The following is a 25,235-nucleotide window of genomic DNA, read 5'->3' as shown; positions in this document are numbered from 1 at the left end:
ATGGGAGGTGTGTTACCTCAAGTTTCGGGCGAGTGGTTGGCGAGCGAGCCGTCCCACGCAGCCTCCTTGTGCAAAGCCGCTTGCCGCTTCTTTTCTGAAATAATAAGATTGCAATGTTAGTTAGCAGCCTTATCAGGTCTATGAGTCTTCGATCTGAGGCAGTCCACGTTTGATGGACTAAATTATTGTGGCCATTTCAAGTTACGTCATACGTAGCACACTACACTACTCGTTGCGTGTAGGTAGCAGTTCCTCTGTGGCTGAGGATTCCGGGTGAAGACCTTAGGCCCTTAGACCTGATTATCACCTTCCAGTAGGTGACATCAGACCTCTTCCTGCAGGAGCTCCCTCGTTGTGGACTAGAAAGCCAGGACTACGACAGCTTCTACGCGCGCTCTTACCGCGTCGGCGTGCGTTTTCCATTTTATATTCTGTCATTTGTCATCGTTCTGGTGTCCTTCCTTTCGTAACTTTCTCGCTGTAAATTCCTTTATTATTTTTTTCTGAACGTACCCCTGGCTAACGTGATGAGGCGGCGTTCCTCAGCCCGCTCTTGACGCGCGGTGCTCAGGCGCACCCCTAGCGCTCCCGATACAAGCCGCCGCGCTAGCGCCGTGACGTCACGCGCCTGACGCCGAGTCTATATGCATCGTGACGTCACGCGCCTGCCGCCGAGCCTGTATAGTCGCAGTACGTAATCCCTGGCTAGCGTGATGAGGCCACGCTCCTCGGCCCGCTCCTGGCGCGCGTTGACGGCACGCATCTACGGAGTTTACCCGAAGTTTTGAATGTTGCCATCCCTCTCACGCAAAGCGAAATCCAGCGCCTGACGTCAACCCTGTATAGCCGCAGCACGTACTCCTGGCCAACTGATGAGGCGTGACGTCACGCGCCTAACACCGACCCTGTATAGCCCCGTAGCACTTACCCCTGGCTAACGTGATAAGGCGGCGCTCCTCGGCCCGCTCCTGTCGCGCGGTGCTCAGGCGTACCCCTAGTGCTCCCGATACAAGCCGCTGCGCTAGCGTCGTGACGTCACGCGCCTGGCCAGCGTGATGACGTGGCGCTCCTCGGCCCGCTCCGGTCCGTGGAAAGACGTCACGCGCCTGACACCGAGTATCCACCTGCTTCAGACCCAGAGGTTCCGGGTTTGATTGCCAGCGGGGGAAGATAGAAAGACAAAATAGAAGCGGGAGCCACTAACATAGCCTTGGTGGCGTATAAGCTAAGTCAGCGATCCAGGGGCGTGTCCCAATCGCCAGCTTATGTCTTCAGGATGCCATTTGTACTGCCACGGAGACGGTTAAGAACTGTGGATTAGAAACAAATGTATAGCAACAGGTACGTACCCCTAGTTGGCTAGCATGATGAGGCGGCGCTCCTCGGCCTGCTCCTAGCGCGTGGCATGACGTCACGCGCCTGACGCCGACCCTGTATAGCCCCGTAGCACTTACCTCTGGCTAGTGTGATGAGGCGGCGTTCCTCGGCCCGCTCCTGACGCGCGTTGACGTCACGCATCTACGGAGTTACTTACCCGAAGTTTCGAATGTTGCCATCCCTCTCACGCAAAGCGAAATCTAGTATGAGTGACGGTGCCAGATAGACAGAAACTACGTAAACAGCGTTTCGGAGTAGCCCTGCTGACAACGAGCCTGTTTAGCTGAGGAAAGCCGTAGATTCGGCAGCATATATACACGCGCTCTTACCGGCTCGCGTTTTCTATTTTATTTTTATTTTTTCTGTCATCGTCCTGTAGCTTTCTCGCTGTAAATTCCTTTATTATATCTTTTTCCTGAACGTATCCTTGGCTAACGTGATGAGGCGGCGCTCCTCAGCCCGCTCCTGTCGTGCGGTGCTCAGGCGCACCCCTAGTGCTCCCGAAACCAGTCGCCGCGCCAGCGCCGTGACGTCAAGTGCCTGACACCGACCCAGTATAGCCCCGTAGCACTTACCCCTGGCTAACGTGATAAGGCGGCGCTCCTCGGCCCGCTCTTGACGCGCGGTGCTCAGTCGGACACCTAGCGCTCCCGATACAAGCCGCCGCGCTAGCGCCGTGCAAGTCTCCGGGCGTTGTCTGGAGGACAATGTATTGTGGACTTTAAGTGAATGTAACCAAAGTTGCTAATCAATTTATTGTGTATGTAGACTAGGGTTTCTCAAATTGGGTGCCGGTCAGTGTATTGCAAACTTTATGTGTATGTTGCCAAAGTTACTTATCAATTTGTTGAGGGTGTAGACTAGGGTTATCTACTCAAACAGTACAAGAGTGATCTTAAAGAGTGCGCATGTGCAACAAGATTTACTAAATGACAGATAGCGGGTGAGCTCACATCGGCGATACGCAAAACAGTACCTTTTGATACAAAAAACAAATCCAACACACATTAAAAGTAAATCAGGTAGATGGCGTTAATGAAAGGCGGTTGTGTATAAACAGTTAATACATTCAAATAGTGCCAGATGGCGCAGGAGTTGAGATTAGCTGTTGTGTAGGTTTTTTTTTTACTTTAAACTAGGTCCAGGACTTCCCAATCGGGGGGCATGCCCCTCTCGGGGGCGTAGAGAAATGTCGTGGGGGGCATAATAAGTACGTTTGCATTTCCGAAAAATAAAACTATTTGAATTTGACGCATAGGTAAACTAACTGTTCAGAATTGCCATTCAATCGCTTAACTTAATTCTGGGGGCATTGGCCTAAAGGTTACTTTTCAGGGAGGCACCAAGAAGGTGCAATTAGGTAAGGGGGGCATGAAAATGTTTTTTTTTTCCATTTCAGCGAAATAAAGGTTGGGAAACCCTGCTCTAAACAGTGCTTCGAGAAAACATTTGGCAAAGACAAACTACCGACGCTACCCACCTGTAGGGCTGCAGGAACTCCGCGCACTTCTTGGCCTTGTTCCTTGACTCAAGTGTCGCGGCGTGCAGCGGCCGACACCGCACTAATGGCCGCTGCGCAGACAGCACTTCGGCAGCTGGAAGGTAAGGGCGGAGTGGTTATACAGCTGTGGGACATAGAAGATGAGTCTTGTAGTGGAATGGTTAATAGCGCATTGATTCCAACCAGTCACACTGTAACAGTCAGTGTAATGGTGCGTCCAGACTGGGCGAACGGGCTTGCGTGGCAAACACGACATCCTGCTCAATCAAGAGCAGGGTGAGCAGGATGACCAGCGTGTCGCGCGAGCCCGTTCGCCCAGTCTGGACGCACCATTACAATAACTGTGACTCTTTGGGGAAAAAATCCTATCAAATCAATATGTTAACCTACTCCCAATCAAGCGGTCACATCACATTCTAACCAGTATTTTCGTACAAGAAAATCTTAGATTAATTAAGTAATTTTGATTTGGAAATTATGTTGTGTATAGTCTCTTTTTAACGAAACCTTAGGAAGATAGGTAATCAGTGTTCAAACGAGTAAGTGCTACTTGATGGTTTTTTTTTACCAACGAGTCACATCGTTACTGGGAACAAGCGGTTTTAATAGCAGCTGTGGAACATAAGGTAGTGATTAAGTTCCTGAAATATCATTTTGTTGTTTTCAGCCCCCTTAGACAAAGAAATCTCGGGGCTGTTTTAATACCGTACCCGGTTCGCTACTTCTATTACTTTTTATTGCGGATTAAGGTAAATTATTAATTTTTTTCCATCCGTATAAAATCGCTCCAAGTGAAAACTTTATCTTTCAAAAAATATAAGCTTGCCATTTTCTTTCTAGACTTTTCTAATCGTTCCTATCATATTGCACTATTACACGCTTCATGTGCCCGAGTCACGCAACGAGTTAACTTTTTAATCGTAATTACCGGCAATAACTTACGAATAATTCCTAATACCAGCCATTTAGAAGTTTTATTATGAACCAAAAAATGAACACCTAAAAAAATTTTGCTCAAAATGGTTTAATATAAGTAATTGGAATAAGGTTGCTGACTATACAGACGACAATGACATGTTATGTAGTTTAAACAAGAACTATTTTGCAACAAAAATTAATAGTCTGATGTCCTATCAACTGTACAAAATACAAACGATAGAACATCAAGCTATACAGTGTTATGGCAAAATCACTCATATTCCAACAACCTAGAAGCCACAGCATTTGGACTTGACGTGTATTTGCCTATCTGTATTCTGTACCAACCTACTAGAAGTAAAGAATTTCCAATCTCATAAACGTAGTTTCACAACACAACAGTGTTATTAACGCGAATCCAATTTAAAACGAAAACGCATCGGTATTTCCATTCGATAGTTAATCAAAGCAATTACAACAACATAATCGTAAGCGCCTGCGCATGATAAATGTTCAATATAAAACCTGTTCCACGCCGCTGGCACGGATCTGACAACATAATGCCTTCCGGTGATAAAATTGAGAACCTGGGGCATTCAAGGACATTTAGCAGTTTATAATGATTAAAAATTAAAGACTGGTTCTTCCAAAATTTTACATTTAAAAAGGCTAACGGTATAACAACAATAAAAGTAATAGTCCACATGAAAATTATTCACAAAACCTGTGAAAATATCCTGGCACAATACCTAAAACGCAAGACAAACATCTAACGAATAATTTCTAACAATTTGTATCAAAAGAAGAAACAAAGTAATACAGAATATTTGAAGAATATCTAAATGATTGGGGGAGACCTATATTCAGCAGTGGCAATGATGCTGATAATGATGATGATGATGATGTGAATGATAGTTTATTTTTGGTACGAAACAACACTTCAAAACTAATATACCTGAATATCGGCTTAACATAAATAATGACAAGCAAATTGATGAATATACGGTTATCAAATAGATTATGATGGACGTTTATCTGCAAGATAAGATGAATCACTCAGAACAATAACTGAAATGTTACTTTGCGGGGAAATAAGTACCTACCCAAAATAAATATACTTTAAATATATGTATAACTTTTTGCTAAACGTGTTTAAGTTATTTATAGTACTTAGTAGTAGCAAATAACAGTACTAAATTAAAGTAGTGACCATCTTTCAAAATATGATGAAAATCAGTGGCATTACTGATTATTCACTACATTATAACATAGTAACTATGCTGTATTTTGGTAATTAGTAGTTTCTGCCATAATGTACTGTGTAATTAGCCTCACTGGCAAACAACACGTAGCCGTCAAAGTTCCGGCCGCAGTCAACGACCCGACTATTTGCCAAATGTTGGCCGAGCCCATGTAAACATTTGACATCGTTGGAAGTCGGCCAATATCAATTTTCAAGGGAAGCTTCATTTTCTCAATTAAAAGGTTCATTGCTGTTTGGCTATTCCGTCAAATTGCTAATCGAACGCTTAATTTGGATTGGCATTGCGCGTGCAATCAAAATTATGTCAATAAATCAGATACGAGATGATATTTTAAAAATTAAAATTATTAATGGTTCGCAAATAATTGATTTCTATACTTCTAAAATATCAAGACAGACAAGGCTTAAATAAACAGCAATTAACAAAAATACAGCTAATTAATAACGCTCCTACTTGTTTATTACAGTAAGCTTAGTTTGAAATTACTGATTAATTACATTTCTTTTATTTACGCTTCCACAAACACTGTTAAATAGACAAACCAATTAAGTGTTTAGTTCTAGAAAATTCGTTAAAGTAAATTGACCATTTATAATAAAGAACAATGCATGACAATTTACTGTTATTACTTGTAAAAAAAAAACAAAAATGAATATGATCATTTTGCTTTAAATTTCGACTGGTATGCATAGGCTGTACTGTTAAAAAACGCAGTATTGGGGTTGCACTAAGTTACTTCTCAGTCAAAGTCAAAAGTCAAAGTCAAAATTTCTTTATTTGTTTGGACTAATAAATAGTTCTTACAAATCGTCATTTTGCTCTTAAGGAGCCTCTACATGTCTCATAATCTTTTTACCCTACCAGCGCTTCGAGACCAACATTTGGCAAGTGCTGAGAAGAAGCGCCGCAACAAACTCAGTCACCACTGTCTGCCGGTTAATATAAATAAATAGAAATAGTAGTAGTAGGTACATTCGATTCAGGAGCAGTTCACTGAATTTACCATGCATTCTTGTATGGTGTATCTTATAAGAATGGGTATACAAGATTGCGTGGTATATTAAACAAGGTAGTGACGTGCTAATATCTAGACTTACATATTAAGATACTAGTAGAAATGACTCGCATACATAAATTTGAATAACTTGGATTGACCAGTCCCCGAAAGCAGCGCCTGTTCACAGACATGACGAGTGAACCAGCCATCGCTTCACTCGACCATATTAGAGGGAATGTAACGACCCGCCTCACTACGCCACCACCCCAGAGACATTTTAGTGAGAATGACAATTCCAAGTTATCTCTTTAAAAAAAAAAACTAATAATAAAGCTAAGTAACAGTCCAGATTGAGAAGCATGACACTATAACATTTGAGAAATTATTATGAGTTTATACATTACTTTTCATTTTAATTCTTTTTAGTGCGAGCATGAGAGGACCATAATCCTACTCCCAGGATGACTTATCATTAAGAAAATCTCGAGTTGTATAATAGGCTTTTTTAAGCATGTGATCTTTAACTATATCTTTAAATTTATTATACGGTAGCTCTTTATATTTATCAGGGACTTTGTTATAAAAATGGATACCTTGTCCCATAAAAGTGGCAAACACTTTATTAAGTCTAAAAGCGGGTATAGCCAATTTATTTTTATTTCTAGTGTTAATTTGGTGAATATCACTTTTCTTTTTGAATTCAGTAATATTTTTTTGAATAAATAGAATACAGTTTAAGATGTATTGTGAAGCGGCCGTGAGAATGCCAATTTCTTTAAACAATTCTCTAAGGGATGCTCTTGCTTTCATTTTATACAAGTATCTTATCGCACGTTTTTGCAAAATAAATATTGTTTCAAAATCTGCAGCTTTGCCCCATAGCATGATTCCATATGACATTAGGCTATGAAAGTAGCTAAAGTAGACTAAGCGAGCTGTCGAAACATCGGTTAATGACCGTATCCTTTTTATTGCAAAAGCCGCTGAGCTGAGCTTTCCCGCCAGAGTTTCTATATGGAGGCCCCACTGGAGTTTTGAATCCAGGGTAATTCCCAGAAATACAGTAGAGTCTACCAGATCGATTGCATTATTATTAAGTTCTATTTGTGTACTAACTGTTTTTACGTTAGGCAAAGAGAATTTTATACATTTTGTTTTCTTTGCATTGAGTTGTCTCGACTTTACATAAGAACGTAAAAGATCGGTTGTGAACAATATGGTAGGAAACAGCATATTCCTGAATATTTCAGAATTCATCAAGAATTCTGTTCTTCAATCAAAAAGCAACAGAGCAAGGATGTCAAGGATAAAGGATATTAGAACAATATGGTACATGAATTTGGGGATTACCAACAGGAGCCAGTTAGGTGCACTTTATTTTACTGCAACAGGATTACGATTCATCATATTTGGGAACAAAGAAAAGGGTTTTAGAGCCATACGGTACATCAAATTAGTAATTAGGTTGTTGCTGATATTCTGATGGCTATTTCCACATTGATCGATTGGTTGCATTAGGGGAGGCCTATGTTCAGCAGTGGACGTTCTATGGCTGACATGATGATGATGATGATGGCTATTACTTCGTGTTGTTGACCCTTCGGGTCTGCTAACGTGATCGCCCCAAACAAACTTGGCGGCGCACTGTAGCAGACGAAGCGAAGAAAATCAGCAACACTTGGAGCGAGATCGAACGCAAAGCTCAAGACCGAACGCGATGGAAGACTGTTGTGGGACAAACTTGATCTTCACTGGTTGGGATTTTATTGGCGGTCAAGCTGTAGATCCTGGCTACATAGGAGTTGCAGCGGTGGGAACGAGAGGTGAGAATAGTCCCGTTAGTCCCGTTGTTATGGACTCCCGTAAGACATTATTTGGTCTAATAAAACAAGAATGTAGTCTACTGCATTAGGATCAAACCCTGCAACAACACTGCAGGTCGCTGCAACCTACTTTCGGCGGGGCAACCTCGCAAGGTGGTTCATCGACCCGCGTGACGCAACGCTGCGGCGCGCAAGTAGCACGACGCCCGCGCAGTGCTCGACAAACAACGGTACATTCTGTGATTTGGGAATGCAACAAATTGATACAGATTTTTCCTTTTGTAAGGCTAATGCACTTTTCAACAGACACTGGTATGGACTTTTCAGTGCGGTATTTTGAATCGTGAAGATTTAGCGATCTAGTTCATAGAGCTGAGTCATTGGGGCATATAAGTTGTCAAGTGGCAACCACGGATCGGAAGACGTAATATGGGCTGGCCTCTCACTAGATAAACCGACGTTCTGGTGAAGATCACGGGAAGCAACTGGATGCAGGCAACGCAGAACTGGTCGTTCTGGAAATCTTTAAGGGAGACCTTTACAGCAGTGGACGTCATTTAGCTGAAACGACTTTTCAGATTTACCAAGGTAGCTTATTGAATCATAAGAAACTGGAAACCATTACCTTTCGATCTTAATAGATAATCTGACTCTTGCTAGTTCAAGATAATTTGAAGACCCGATATCCCGATGCAAAAATGCCAAAATTGACCCTAGAGACGACAGGCAACACACTACCCCCATTGTAACATTCAAGAAGCCTCTTTTAACATCTACAGAAGGCTAAAGTATTATGTATGTGATGGATAAAATGAGAGCATTTCATATCAGGCATTAACGAATGCTTACGAAATATGGATCGATTTAAAATTTATCCGTAAACTTGCACATTAAACTAGATAAAAAATTCAATTTAGACGGAAATAATCATTACGAATGCTTTCAGCAAGACATTAGACATTAATTACAATTCTGATTGCTTAACACGCCAACCGACTATCTAAACACTTAATACTATTAAGTACGAATGCATAATCGTATTTAAATGAATTCCAAATCGAGACGGTGCAATGCAACCCACTTCCCAAACAGAGGAAGTTTGTTGAACCAAGAGGTTTGTTGCACAATACTGGTCATATACTTATGGGCATTTGGTAAACAAATTAAACCTATTAACTAACTTTACGCCATAAATTGAATGCTGATTATGTAGACCATTTAAAAGATAAATAAGATTAACCTATTTACGTAAAAGAAATTTATAAAGTTCGTTAGAATTCAATCTATCTTTGAAGTAAAATTTTGAGCATCGCTAAAGTCTGGAAAAGAATATGAAAGGAAGTTTATTTGATCTTTGAGACAAGTAAAAGTGCAAGCAGGTTCATATAGTAAACAAAAAACAATGAATAATAAAAATACACTGCAGGTAGAGATCGACCAGGAACAGAGTAAATACATAATAATATGCCAGGAAGGAGCATTGTTTGTTATGACTTGAACTTTTGCCACTTAGAAAGAGCAAGGGTGATGCATCTTATGCAGACTTAAGCAAGTGTCATACTGGTCATACTAAAGCTAATAATTAATGGTACTGACACAACGAAATTGCAAATAAAACTTGTTTTTATGTCCACATAAAACACTTTAACGGCTGTTTTGACCAGAACTGAAATGTTGAGTTTAAAATATTCCGTTAGTTGTGGAATGTCGTTGATCTTGATTATTTGTTTTTCTTGTGCACACAAAAGACAATGATAAGGTAAGGGTGGCTAAATAAATAGTTTTAATGAACTTAAATAAAAGTGTTTTTTGCTTATGCAAAGTCAATAGACTGTAAAATTACAGGTTGTCATCTCAATGTTCGTCTTCCAGGAAGTAAGTTTCGTATTGTTGGCGTCGCAGCAAGAAACACGGAGCTTCTAATTGTACATTGTACGAAGAATTTCATGTAATCGACGCTTCACAGATTGTTAGTTTCCTAGTGTATTCTATCAATGCAGAGAAAATAATTGCGGAAAACAAGTCTTGGACGAATTAAAGAGAAACGCAACGTTCTCGATGCAACTGGTATGCAAGTGCAAGTATGTCGGATCTCAATTGCCTAGTATTGCAAAACCGGTATAGAAATGAGCAAACATTTTTTTTTGTTTCCAATTAAACGGAATGAAGCCTCGCATTGAATTTTATAAGTATCACAAGAATCATTTAGGCAAAATAAAAAACATATTAGATTGAACATGATTACAGCCTCTTACTTCTGCAAGTAAAATACTTGAATTTTTCGCAAGAATTTAATAAAATTGTAATTTTATTATGTAACGCGTCTTGTAGAACATCGAGATACAAATAGGTATTACACAAGCTATAATAAAGAGTTTAAAGAAGTATTTCTGCAAATATAAAGTGTAACAATCGAATATACATCTCACGTGGGGTAATAAATTGGTACAGTTAACAGCACGCCAGACTCTAAATTTTTGTTGAAAAGTAGCACCTATTTCAAGGATATAAGATGCCACAATGTCTAGCTTGATGTGTCGTTGTCCGTACGTGAATAGCCTAGTAAGATACATTGTTTCAACTCGGTACCGCGGGGGAATGTTTGGCGTGTGACATACATAATGTGTAGTTTACATCAGTCGTTTCGTAGCGCCACGACGGAATCGGTACAAGTTCAAGGCAGCAATGGAAGGCGTGCTGAATGAACAATACGACGACCGTGCAATGTGGAGCACTCAATGAAATCGAAAGTGGTGTGTGGGTTAAGAATTTAAAAGAAAGCGAATTATAGTAGAAGAGATTTGGATAGCATGAAAAACTTCATGCTGCTTCTCTTTTATTGTAGAAAATTTAACGAAGTTACCCTTTTTATAAAGTTGCTTTTTGATATATTGCGTTCGACTACAATATTGACAAATAGTCTTTCAGTTACAATGAAACAGAACACGTTGCAAATACCTAGCTAATAATAAAACTGTCCATTGTAAAACACACCACGTGCACCCCAAGATCTATTTAAAGAAACTTGCGAAACTTCTTTTACAAAGCGTAATATCAAGTTAAAATTATGATCTTACAACAACAGGGCCGAAAATAGCCCCTTGCGAAACACCCTCAGCCACAACTGTATCAGAAGCCGCAAAGATGTTCACGTTGCGCTTCTTACATTACAAAGGCGTGCTACCGCCGTCTTTTGTGCGCTGTTAGGCTGTTACCTTGGCCCGCGGCGTGACTTGCAGTTGCAAAATGCCATCTCTTGATCCAGCCGAATCTTTATGTAATGTTACGACAGCTGATCGATCAAATGCAATTGCAGCATCCTTTGTGCGACTGGCGCAATGTTTAGCAATTGATTAAATAATAAAACTGTATTCTAGTCATTATTTTTCAATTGTTTCACATGCTGTAGTGTTAATTAAGATAATTGATTACGTGTGTTGTAAATTAAGAAAGGCAAACGTACGTTCATTGTTGTCATAAGTCAGCGAAAAAAAGTAACTAGGAACCACCTTTTCCTGGTATATTTCGCCACTGTAATAGATACAAAAATGTACATTATTAATAAAAAACTTAAGGGTTTATGTTACTCAAATGCCTTACGAAAATCCAAACTGAATTTTCAAGTGTTTATGCTGTCCACAATATAACAAACAGTAATTGCCAATTTAACAGGATTTCACTATTAACATTTAAATTGCATTAAGTCAACCGTAACAAATGCGGTGAGTTCAATAAACTCTTTGCTAATTGATTTCGAAATATGAAAGAAACAATCCATTAAATATCGTTGACTGACACTGACGCGTAAACACGAACACTTCATAAATCATTAGCAATTTAAAACAAAACACGACCGAACAAAATATGATTTGAGTTGTATAAGAAAAAAAAACGAAACGAATAACATAACTAGCACGATTTGTGTGACCTTAGCACGATTTTCGGCAGTAAACTAAAAAAGTTTACATTTGAATCTAATAACGAGGTCGCGGGCAGCGGAATCTCGGCTGCGCTTTAATTAGCGAATTTGAATAAATTTTGCGAATAAAAAATACACGAAAGTTTGAAGTTAAAAAATTATTAAAAGTTCAATCCAAAAAATAAACAAACAGAAAAGATAACAAGCACGGAAAAGGTTTTTATCAAAATAATAAATACTGTTATCAGACGTTTATCAAAATCGCAATCGCAGGTTTGTGAAGTACATGAGTATTTGATATTTTTTACTATTTATCAGTTGGTTCAAAAAATGACGGTCTCTCCCCGCATCATATCTTCTTTTAATATTCTTGAGACAATTATTTGGACATTATTTTATACGATTTCAAGATGTTATTATTTTTCTGATTTACTCAAGCTGTCTAAATACTAATCGAGATCGAGTACAATGTACTAGTATTAGTGCAACAGTTTCACAAAATCGCGTGTAGACTATTATGAGTGATTACTTAATCAATGTTGATAATCTACGAGTAGTAACTGTTTAAATCACTGGCTAGACTATCCATCTAGTTTGCTTATTAGACTGGATAGAACATCGCCGCTTCCACTATCTGATGGATATCTAGTGCTTACTGCTCACCGTGACGCAAGCCGCTCGTAACTTTGTGTATTGTTACGATGATTTGACGCAATCATCCGATAATGTTGGCACTGAATAATTTATTTGAACTGACAGTTTTGAAGGTTGATGATAATCTCGTCATTCAGCTTTAGCTTCAAAACAAAAGTGGGCTGTCGTATGCCGTAATAATGCTGCTTGAATAAATAAATGTATTCAACAGTTGTGGGGATCCATCTATCTAGGAATCGGAATAAAGCTCCGAGTTGAGTGACTTAACTCTAAATACGATTAAGGATTGAGCTGATTTGAAGTGAACATCTATAGGGTAGTTGAGACCACTAGTAGATTGACTTTGACATACTTTTTATGAGCTGTTTATGTGATTCCCCATAGATTTCATATACCAAAAGGAATCTATGACTTCATTAATTCGCGAACTCAATTAACAATTTCTTGACAGAGCAACAATCGAATTATATGGCAATGAACTGAATAGATTTTCAGAGCTAGAATTAATAAATTGAGGTTTTTAAAGAGTTATTTTTTAATGGTGTCAATATCGCAGCTATACTGTATTTCATTTCATTGGTGTTGTCACCCCGGGAGGTAGGGTGACGATGGATAATAAACACGCGTGTTGCCAATTAGTGTCGCTATGGATTAAATCTTTGATTTATATTTTGAGCCAGCGGATTAGCTTGTCTCAATTATCTGACACTTGAAAATGGGGCTACACAGTTCAAAAGTTTTTCGATGACGCGGCGATGTGGGCTAAATTTCTATTCATTCACACTATAAACATAGCCATACCATAACATTTATTTAAACTTTATTTATTACTAGATTACTAATAAAAGATAGATTCCAACGAACATTATAAATTATTGTATCAGTTGTGTAATCAAATACCGCGTATTGCTTATATTCTCCCATATTCAGGGTACTCATTCAGGCGATAAACTGAGTATCGTACTATTTGTTATTTTCTCAGTCAGTGGAACGAATTGCGTTCGACTTATGCAACGTATGATACGCAAGCGGAGTCTTTCTCACGACGTTGTTAATTTTTACGTATCAGTGATACCCAAAGTTGAAGACTACCTATACCCGTTAATAAGCTATCGATCCCTTATTACTTTTTATTCAAAGTAAAACTTGGGATTCTTTGGGATGTAACTGTAACGGGAAATCAAAATAGTAAACATTATTGCACAAATAGACATTCCACGAGGTGGATAGGTAAGAGAAGTTTGAACCCCCCTTTCCTCTGGGACCAAACAATCCTGCATCCAGGCACAAATCCAGGATCCTATTCACGAAGCCAAAAATCTAGTGGTTTAAAGACCAAAAACTTTGGAGAACTTTGGTCTAATACAACGGCAGTAAACTATCGCCATGAAACTACGCATTCAATATTTGAAGTGAATGAGGCTTGCATAATTGAATGTGCCATTGTTTTTTATCTGATCGATCGTAAATAAAAATAAACAACATATTAGCATACCGGATTTTACAACGTAAGACAGAAGTAGGTTATCTATGCATGGCGATTGGAGAACTACGTACGTAGTGGTGGTAATAAGGTCATCTAGTTAAAGAGTGAAATGGATATGATTTCTAGTCGTAGTAATACGTTCGAATAAGTAATTTTAAACCACGTCTAATCATAATCATGCAGGCTGGTTCCACTTTCTTTTATAAGGAATGAATAGTAATTTAGGTATGTTTATGAAAAGTTCGAAAATGTTTCTCTCCCGACGAAAATTATTTGAGTTCGAAAATGAGTCACTCAATTTTTTAAATTCGGGGTTTCCCACGTGGGAATTGGCCTCCTTATTTAGACTCTACGCCTTTACTAATATTTCTAAAGAAACAAGATCGCACGTGACTTCTGTTTAAAACAGTTATTTGTTCGCACAAACATTGCATACATCATGTTTGAACTTTCATTATGCAATGTACACAAAAGTAAAGTTCACGTGCGTCCTTGACTCCGGTAACAATCAACGGTGACTCACCAATTTTCGCGCTGCTGAACACAATCAAGGCGTGCGTGTCGTCCACCCACTTGATCTCGAAGCCCGTGTCTTTGTACTCGCTGAACACTGACAACAGGTCGTTCGTCTTGAACTCACTGGGAAAGTCGTACACTTCCACCACATGCCCGAAAGTCTCATCGTACGGACCACTCAACAAAGCCTGCCCACGAGTTTGATACTGGTCGTAGTTGTTCCTCGCCTTGCTTATGTGCACCTTGCCCACCGTTGAAGTCAACTCCTCCAAAAGGGACGGATCCAAACACTCCCCACTGTCATCGAACACTGCATCCCAATCGTTCTCCTCCCGTTTCAACGACACTTTCGCTTCTAATTTCGGCTTCGGCTTCTTCGGCTCTGGTTCTTTCACTTCAACCACAGCTTCAACCTCAACCTTTTCCGTGTCGACCTTCTCTTCGACCGGATCCGAAATGACTAGGACATCAGAATGAAAACTCTGTTTTATGATACGTTTGCTACTTCTGTTGATCTCCTGGGACGCACGCTTCAACTCTTTCTTCTCCGCATCCTCGTCCTTACTGTATAAATAATCGCTACTATCAATAATATTGCTCTGATCCACTTCGTTTACAGCCATGGTTTGGTCGGGCTCATTGGGTTCCCACTCACTTTGCGCTGGGTACTCAGCTCCGGCTAGGTCAGTGTAGTAACCCGCACTGTAGAACCCTAGCTGCCCGTTCGCGAAATAATCTCCTATATAAAAATTCTCTCCTACTTCTACTTCGTTAAAACTATTATCACTAAACGATATTGCACTATCACTATTTGGCACTTGGCAAGCTGAAGGCACGGATTCGTTATCTTTCGCGCTCGCTTGGTTGCCTATACTGGGGCCCGTGTGAGATCTCTGCGTCCTGAGGTGCGGCGGAGTGTAGACGTTGCAGAAGTTTTTGTCGATGGACTTTCTGGGGGTGCCGTGGGAGGACTTTTCCTTGGGCGGAGGGGACTTGGGGCACTTCTGTCCCTCGGCGCTGTGGCTGGTGCGCCGATGGTTCGTCTCTGGTTTGCTGTCGTCCGGTGGGTTGCTGTCGTTGGTGCGCAGTGCTCGCGGCACGTACACTGCGCGATCTGGGCGGCGAGGTTTCGCAGAGCCAGATCTGTGGACAAATAAAAATGGGGTTACCATTTTGCAATGTGTTGACTAACAGCTCAATGATTCATGACGTTTTCATCGTGAGATGTTAGCTGGATGAATTGAAGTTTTAAAACCAATACGAGTAAAACGATTAATGTCTTGAACGTCTAGATAGTTAGAGACTCAGCATAAAACCTCAGTAAGAAAATAAAAAGCTCGGAACTATTGTCAAATCCATTATTAAAACTTTCTAGTCTAGCCTCAACAAACGCATCTAGAATGGCACTGCTCACGAAAGCACAGAAGGTCATCAACGTGAAATCCCGACCATCTTAGATGCATCTTTCCACCCACAAACCATTGCCAACCATCAAATTCATTTGCACAACAATGGCGGCGGTATTATCGCCTATTATCCCATAGTTCGGTCACGTCGCGCCTCCGAATACCTCTCACGTAACTCGAAAGGGGGGCAAGGCCGCCGAGTGACGGTCCAACGGCGCCCCTCTCGCGATGGCACACTTTCCAGCACAGACTTGTTTGTGTAATTGCATTTTTGTATCGCTACAATGCGGGTTTAACCCGAACTTAGAGCGAACTTTCGGGAGTATAACAAATTAGAGAACTTGGCACTACTTATGCTTAGATTCATCATCATCATCATTTCAGCCATAGGACGTCCACTGCTGAACATAGGCCTCCCCCAATGCTTTCCATGTTGATCGATTGGTAGCAGCCTGCGTCCAGCGCTTCCCTGCTACCTTTACGATGTCGTCGGTCCACCTTGTAGGTGGACGTCCCACGCTGCGTTTTCCGGTATGCTTAGATTGCTGAAGGATAACTTATAAAAAGTAGAATTTTAGTTATGAAAACCAGGTTAATCTTCGTTTCTGCAATAAATTCTTTCGGTCAGTTGTCTTTGAAAAATTGAACTTTGAAGTAAATAATAGTTTGACAGTATGAGAGACATTCAATAAGATTTTACTCCAATTTATTCTATTCTATTGTTATCAGAACCGCACCGGCTCTAGAACCGCACCGGCTCTAGCTAAAAAGCTAAAAAATTAATGCAAGTCAAACACAGATGATTGTATGCACTTCTGCAGTATGCACGTCATTCACTAGGAACTAGTTGTTTGCCTTTTTATTTCCCAAATGCTCACAGACGTAAACACAAATTAGCCGAAATGCTGATCCAAATAACGTACGATTTTAGGTTGCAACAGCCAAGTTTTTAAACAACTTTCATACCGTCTCCATTTGAGTAGACGCCATGCAATAGTTGCATTCAGTGTTTGGTAACATCTCATTGCGCGTAAGGACTTGCTCTACGAAGCGTGGGCGCAGCGTGTTGCAACTCGTTGCTAGAGCGCACGGCTTCCGATATTTGGGTATAGAACGGCGAAGATTAATTTCGAAAGATTTGTCTATGGAGTTATTATGTATCGAATGTGTATGGATATTATTTGAGTACATATAGTAATATTACTAATTTGTACATAATAGAGATATTTTTTGTCTTTTAGGGCGTAGGGGTATTCTCCAGCTGTAGTTCTGCTAAGATACACCTACTTAAAAACATTAGGTAAAACTTGTATAGAAATGAACCCGAATCATACAAACACAAATGTTTATTTGTGTAGAGATTCAGGGACTATGAACTTTCTCTTAATTCCGTAAACACAAAATTCCCGAAAGCAATCCGCGATTAATTCGATTCGACAGAGCAGAAGTTACTTCAGAATATAGTATACGTGGAACAAAGGAAACTGCTCTTAGTGGGAAAACCAAGTTGTTATTGAATTGAGCATTGTTGATCGTATATCCGTTTGGTACAAAAACGAAAACGGCATTGAGCATAATATGGAGATTGAGAGAACGCACCTTAATGATGTTTTAATGCAAAACTACACCTTATTTAGTCTGACAATTGAAGGCTGTGAGAATATAGGCTTTAGTTGGGCAATGATAAATAAATGCACCTAATGAATGAATTTCTGAACTGCTGATTGAGTTTCTTGCGTTGCTTCTTCTCAGCGCTGACCCATTTATTTAGCCCCTAAGCAGTGTTACGGTTAAAATAATACCGGATCGTGTAAAGCGCTTTTTATGAGTTGGCTGAAGGTAGAATAAAATGCAATGTTCGAAGGACGATATGATGTTTGGATCTAAATGTCACATGTAAAATAACAAACAGCTGGTGCATCGCCAGTCCAGGCATAGTACTATGGTCTCGATCTCATCTATGTCTGTATTTCCAAATTAGTTGCGTCATATACTTGAAAATATAACCGGTTACTGAGGCATATAATAGGATCAACAGTAAGGTCTACTTGAGCAAGAACACGCACAAAAGCGTTTGTCTCACCCTCGAGAGAGACTAGACCAACAATTAGTCGATCTAAATATAATGCTAGACTAACTGCTCTTGACACAATAACGACGGGACTGTACCCGTATTACCGAACCGATCGCTAAATTATATGGGCGTATTGTTATGCAAGAACTGTTAAAACTGTTCATGGTTGTATATGTCACTGTTACAATCAAATGACATACTTTTTATGAGCCGTCAAAATACTTTTTTGTACAGTTCAAATGATGCTACAGTCGGCGTCAAATAGTTCATGTCACCCAAAGTGGCCAAAAATTTGACAACACAGTTTGTGTTGCGAACTTCTTGGCTAGGTACTTTGGGTCATCATCATTTCAGCCATAGGATGTCCACTGCTGAACATAGGCCTCCTCCCCCAATGATTTCCATAATGACTGGTTGGTAGCGGCCAGCGCCTTCCTTTTTAGGTCGTCGGTCCACCTTGTGTGTGAACTTTGGGTGTCACGAACTATTTGATGCTGACTGTACCAATATGTTAGTGAATGGCGTGCAAAAAAACAAGACAAACTGTTTTGTATAAAAGACAGCACGAAAAGGTAAAAACCTTTGTATCTTTTGTGGTTGTAATAAATGCTATTTTGCTTTAGACTGATGTGCAGTCGACTGTACATCGGCGCAGTCTAGACGACAATCTCAATCAGTTGATCTAAATATAATGGTAACGCTAGACTGGCTGCTCTTGACACAATAGCGACTACGCCCGTGTTACTTAACCAGTCACTTAGCTGTTTGTTTTACTTTTTAGCCGAAGAACACTTCCGAAAGAGGGTAATGTTTTTCGAACGCACTAGGTATTATGTATTGTTTCTTGAATATCGCTATGGAGCTGAAACGCTCTGTGGCGGATTGCTTGCAAGTACGCAACACATCCGAGGTCACATTAGATTAATATCAATTCAGAAGTGCAGAAATAGAAAGGGGAATGTTAATTTATGGAGACCAACACAAATGAGAGACGAATGCTCTACAAAAATAAAGTTTGCCAGAAGTTTTAACAGAGATAAGGAGCGGTTTATGAATACGACCTCACATTGGGAAACGCATATGCAAAGCGTGCGCAGCATTGATTTCATTGTGATAAAAGACTTGCAATTTTATACACAGCTATTTTACGGGGGACGGCACATCAAGCTGTGTTACTGTGACAAGCTGTATTACTTATGTAGTGTAGTTGTGATAAGTGTTATTTATTATGCATCAAAAACGTATATGCTAATGTGCTGTTGACTGTTTATAGAATGTTATCTAGTTGTAGGAACAGCCATCAGAAGTATCAGAACACGAATCTAAAGTAATTAAATTATCGCAACAGCTGTTACACGAGTTCTAATTTGTTAGGCAATTAGCATTAGACGTGGCCATTTGCAACTTTTGAATTAGTGTTGGACGAGGGTCATCCAACTAGAAATTATACGAGGAAAATGTATTAATTAGTTTAATAACGCCACTATCATAACCCAGTGCTCAGATGGTTGTATCTCAAAGGCTGAAGCGGCTATCAAGGTGAATTCCGTGCAAAGTTCTTTGCCGTATTTCAAAACACATAAGAGTCCGAAGTAATGGTCTGACGAGTGACACCCCTCATGGGTACCTACTTCAATCAACGTAGTTCTATGAAGCCGAAGGTAAAAGCAAGTGGGAACAAGAACTTTTCAAATTTTATGGGAAGAGTCTCGATTCAAATATCCCTTGGCAAGGATATAAACTATGGGCATTATGGTAAGCTAATATGAATATGCAGCGGTTTGAACAATGAAACAAATAAAAAGCGAAAATTACTTATCGCCGAGTTCAAGAAGAGATCATCAAAAAACAAAAGCTAGCATTATTGTGCAAGAAAATTCAACTTCAACAACAAGGTTTTATCACCGCACTGCATTTTGAAATTCAAATAAGCACAATTCAGCTTGCCAAAGTGGTACTATTTTGCGAAACAAGCCGGGTCGTGTTCGCGTCGCACTGCAATTGCGCAAACGCAATCTATTGAAACAAACCGTGCTGATCAAAGTTGACATATGTAGCACAGCCGTCAGTCTTCCACGTGAAACTTATACCTACATTTTTGTTGCAAAATGACACCTATGGCAACTACTTAAGACGCTACAATGTTTAGCCTGATGACATGCAACGACTCCGTACACACTTGAGCGAGCTCACCTCAATCTGCATAATTTGAATCTTACAACATCAACAACAAAGCCACGATTAACGCAAATATTTAAAACTATATAACTTCTACAGCCCGATGGATAGCCCGACGGATTAGCAAGCTAAGTGGCAAAGGGCAGGGCACATAGTACGCAGAACTGACGGCCGATGGGGCAGCTAGGTTCTGGAATGGAGGACGCGTACCGGAAAACGCAGCGTGGGACGTCCACCCACATGGTGGACCGACGATCTCATAAAGGTAGCGGGAAGCCGCTGGACCCACATGGTGGAGGCCGCTACCAACCAGGCAACATGGAAAGTATTGGGGGAGGCCTATGTTTAGCAGTGAACGTCCTATGGCTGGGATAATGATGATGAACTTCTACAATCGACTTCGTTTGAAAAGAAATAATGCTGTCAAGAAGTCGATCCTGTTACAAGCTAAGTGCACCAAGGCTCTATGCTTCAGTACACTTCCAAGTTTTGTATCCATAAATAGTCCACGAACACTACGAACAGACTTAATTAATTTACTTTCATGCTCTTAATTCACGTAATCGTTTTCCTTTCATTTAATTACCAATAATACATAATAATCAATTTAATTTACATACCATTAATAAAATTGTGCATTTAGCACGCTACACGGTACGTGTAGCCCATATACAAAATGACGCATAGCAAACATTATTGGGCGAAGAATTTCACTTATTCAAGTAATATTTAATTAGTTCGGGAGTATGTTAATATAAAACATATGGGTATAATTTGTTTACTGCAGTAGTTTTATGACGACGCATTGTCGCAGTTTATACCCTTGTAAAACAAAAGCCAGGAGCGCGAGCTTCAGGAAAGAGTTAGACATTTTAAGCAGCCGGCAAATTGAATAAGGCTTTGTCCTCAAGTCATTTAGTCTCAACTTCAAGAGGACGACCCTCTCTAATAGAGGACCATGGAGGATTTGGCTTGCCCTCCCCACGCTGGGAACATGGGTTGGGATTGGAACTTTTGGAAGGCCTGATGTTCACATATTTATCCCTTAGTCGCCTCTTACGATATTCATCATCATCATCATCATGTCAGCCATAGAACGTCCACTGCTGAACATAGGCCTCCCCTAATGCTTTCCACATTGATCGATTGGTAGCGGCCTGCATCCAGCGCTTCCCTGCTACCTTCACGATGTCGTCGGTCCACCTTGTAGGTGGACGTCCCACGCTGCGCCTTCCGGTACGCGGCCTCCATTCCAGAACCTTGCTGCCCCATCGGCCGTCAGTTCTGCGCACTATGTGCCCTGCCCATTGCCACTTCAGCTTGCTAATCCGTCGGGCTATGTCAGCGACTTAATTAGGATATTAATTAGGATTAATGCCTCTACATTTAAGGTTCAATAGTTTATCTACCGAATCTCTACCTATACCAAAGTTATATCGTTAAGTCCTAGCAACACTAATCGTTTCAATATACCTAATGGCTATGCTCAGGTGACATTGGAAAATGTGGAAACACAATATCTATCACAATAGCATCTATTTGTTGAAATTAGCATTCATTAAAAGCGACTGACAATCAAAAAGGTTTTTATTAAAAATGTCTATCAAGAGACAGATAATTTAACTGATAGCCTTTTAATGACACCCAGTATGACCAGGTTATTTATAACTGATGCACCTTACCATCTGTCGAAATTGGTCGAGTTACTGAGTGGACAGGTGCAGCTAAACCGGATCAACAAGCGAGATGTTACCAAACAGCTGACTAGATGCGACCAGGCCATGTACATGTGACGGTACATCAAGCTGTCTTAGCTAGGTACTATATTTCAACAAATATAGATAGTCTGATGTGATGTTGTCTCTACAATGCTATTTTATTATGGAAATAGATGAAAAAGTAGTCTCTAGTTAATAGATACTCGTAGGGGAAGTCACCGGGATGGGATAGAAAACCTTTAAATGAAACATGAAATATTTAAAAATGGATTGAAGCATTTAGTTCGTGATCCGCGGAATAATTAAGTCACCCATCAGTTAGTTAAGTGTTTGGACTTTCAGTGCTGGTGACTCTCACTAAGGCGGGGTTGCACCATCTTACTTTGACTTTAACAAACGTCAAAAATCTGCCAACCTCCATACAAAAAACACCGGTTATCGTTAAGTTTCGGTTATAGTTAGATGGCGCAACTCAGCCTAAGAGATGCCACGTAAAATCTTAATAGAAATGAATTTGATAAAGAAAAATAACAATTCAAGTTATCATTCGTGTTACTTATCATACATTGATAATGAAATAGTAAATACATAAGTCGACAATGATAAATAAGGAACATGTAATCTTAAAGTAGCATTTCGATATCTGATAAATATAGCATTAGTCCAATACAAATATGAGTGGTGGTGTATGTGGATGACATCATGGTTTGAATGTCACCGGATTTAATATGTAATATTATTGCCAATCCGTAGAAACACCTTAAAACTAGATAGGTATAGGTTTTTTACTGATAAAACTTTTGAATCTGTCTACTGTACGATGGGTTTTTGGGGCTTTCCCAGTAGATAATTGGGTATTTGACACCATTCGCCAATAATTCTAAACCACAACTTTTTTAAAAAGACACGTCTTTCTGTTCTTAAAAACTTAATTAATTTTTAATTACCTGTAAATTACGATTTTTGGTTGCATTAAAATTGTAAAAAGTAGTTTCATTGAGTTGATAAAATTGTGACGTCACATGCTAGTATTGCCGTACAAAATCTATGGGAGAGTGTCGTTTTGACAGTTTTAAAAAGTACGTCAATTGATTGGTGGTGTCAAATACCCTATTAGGTAAACAATAAGCAAGGACATCGGTGGTGAATCAGTGGTACCAGGCTTGCCAGAATCCATATTATATTGTAACTAGCGGCCGCCCGCGACTTCGTACGCGCGGCGCGGATCCCGTTTTACCCACTTAGGGGTGGAGCATCTGCTAAGAAAGGATTTTACGAAACTCCACCCCTAAGGGGGTAAAACGGGATCCACGCGTACGAAGTCGCGAGCGGCCGCTAGTATTTAGATAGAAGACAAGTCTTGGGACTCTAATGGAAAAATATGGCCATGCCTGACAATAGCACATGTATAAATAGTACAACTACTACGCCAAGTGAACGGCTAGCAAATGTCAAAGTACAAACTACAGCGCATCAAGGTAAACCCTGTATCGCCTTATTTACTTGTAATAAAGGCGATTTTGTTAAGAAAATGTATACTCTGATGTGCTGTGGAGTGTACAGATTGACGGAAATAGTTTAGCAAAATAGCATCTACGTAATTGACATTTACAATGAAATACATATTTCAAGCACAGCTAAATAAACATGACTAAAGAAGAAGCTATCTTCCTTATTTACACAATATTAACGTTAATTGAATCTATTGTTAATTACGATAAATTAGTATCGATCATGAAGATTTCGTGATCAGTTAAGTGTGAACATTTTAATTTATTTTGATGACGTCTTGATAGATGTAAATACACAGTGACCTATGACGTCAGATAATCAAGTTAGTTGACGCAAAACCCTGTTTTTACACTTACTCTGTATCACCGTCAGTCCTCAGAGCCTCTGACATGCGGCGAACTCGTATAAAACAAAAGAACGACTGCTCCACACAGTCGTATTGTACACAAACACTGTAATCACTGATAACACGGGTCGCAGCACGTCCGCGCGTGCTCACGCGTAATGAACAAATGAAGTAGGAAGTTCAGTACTGACCTGATCTTTCCCTGAGGCTGCGCGAGGCGCTGCGCCTGCGCCGGCTTGCAACCTCCCACCGCCGCGTCTGCGAAACAGTGTTACATAAAGTCACCATGTTTAGCGAGGCCCGATTCGGACTGCACGTTTTGATGTGGCTCAAATCGGTTCGCTGTTGACATATTGACATAAATAATTATGATAATGTACAAAAAGGTCATAGAACAATTAGTTGACGAAAACAAAACAGTTCATGCCCTATCTTTGCTTTTATTTTTCATCAGTTTAAAAGTAAAAGTGATGATGGATTATCGTTTTTGTAGTAGGTATTTAGTGTGCTTTTGACCTGACACTCACAATCAGTGATGATGAAGTATTTACAGTACTTTTTACATAAACAGGATGCAAAAGCCTATGAAAAGCATTCTAAACACCCCTAACAGTTTGGGCAACGAAAGTAGAAACGCATATCATGAAAAAAAAATCCTGAAACCGATGACCTAGCGAAGTGTATGAACAATATTGGCAGAATCTAAGTTTGTGATAAGGCTAAACTTTCAGTGTTGAAGCTCTACATAGACTACATATCACAAAAGCGTTGTACACAGGATCTTTCACTTTCCCACCGAGTGGGCATCGTGTGCGCAGCCTAGTGTTACATGAATGCAGTGAACGTTCCCATAGCTCGTGCGCTGCAATCACGTTTTTGTTGGCTTCAGATGGCTTAGCCTAGCCTGTGATTAAGAACGTTTCGCACTTGGTATGAGGATAAGATATTAATCTGTGCTCACTCTACCTTTTTTTATGCATAACTAGGCAGGTATTTGACCACAATCGCACCTGATATTAAGTGGGATGCAGTCTAGGATGGTACATAATTATCTGCCCTGTAAGTGCCTATTCACTCTCGCCTTGAAAAGGCCTGGATATAATTAGTATAATAGTCTTCGGGAAAGACAGCAGCAGGCAACAAATTCCAGTCTCTAGCTGTTCGCATTATAAAATAGTTCTCGAAACGCTTAGTGCGACCTTATTCAATTAAAAGAATTTTGAAAAAACAGAGCTCTACTAATTTATTCATATGCCGCATTTCGAGTTCTTCTTAGGTAAAGAGTTTTTCTTCTTTCAGTTGTGATTTAAGTTTTTTGATTCGCTATCACTTGCCATTAAAATTGAAAGATAAAATGTTAATAAAGAAAGAAAGACAATCACAAAAGTATAGAAAACGATATCAATCACAATGAAGAAATAAAAACAATAAAAAACTTAATAGAAAATAAAAACATACTATAAGAAATCAACTATGTGTGTAACCTATCCAACTCAACAAAGCTTGCAAAGGCATGACCCGCGTAGAGTAGGTCATATCATGACC

General features: G+C 39.9%; 1 protein-coding gene across 4 annotated transcripts in view; it reads right to left on the bottom strand.

The window, feature by feature from the left end:
- LOC114357048 (coiled-coil domain-containing protein R3HCC1L) overlaps positions 1-25,235 on the bottom strand; it is a 44,501-nt gene that overhangs the window by 2,099 nt on the left and 17,167 nt on the right. The window contains exons 4-9 of one of the 4 annotated variants that reach the window (XM_028310483.1): positions 23,882-23,948; positions 14,464-15,599; positions 2,858-2,972; positions 2,019-2,074; positions 514-579; positions 17-94 (exon numbers count right to left, since the gene is read on the bottom strand). In XM_028310483.1, the coding sequence (XP_028166284.1) occupies positions 18-94; positions 514-579; positions 2,019-2,074; positions 2,858-2,972; positions 14,464-15,599; positions 23,882-23,948 (1,517 nt within the window). In that variant the 3' untranslated portion in view covers position 17. Of the gene's footprint in view, positions 1-16; positions 95-513; positions 618-1,952; positions 2,075-2,857; positions 2,973-14,463; positions 15,600-23,700; positions 23,862-23,881; positions 23,949-25,235 lie in introns of those variants that run through there. The other 3 variants (XM_028310482.1, XM_028310481.1, XM_028310484.1) reach the window with 3 other exon arrangements.

The sequence above is a fragment of the Ostrinia furnacalis genome, unplaced genomic scaffold (genome assembly GCF_004193835.3).
Source record: "Ostrinia furnacalis isolate ACB-3 unplaced genomic scaffold, ASM419383v2 OfSCF3022, whole genome shotgun sequence".
Taxonomy (NCBI): Eukaryota; Metazoa; Arthropoda; class Insecta; order Lepidoptera; family Crambidae; genus Ostrinia; species Ostrinia furnacalis.
The sequence above is the reverse complement of the archived record's forward strand: the minus strand, read 5'-3'. Positions and strand labels throughout refer to the sequence as shown.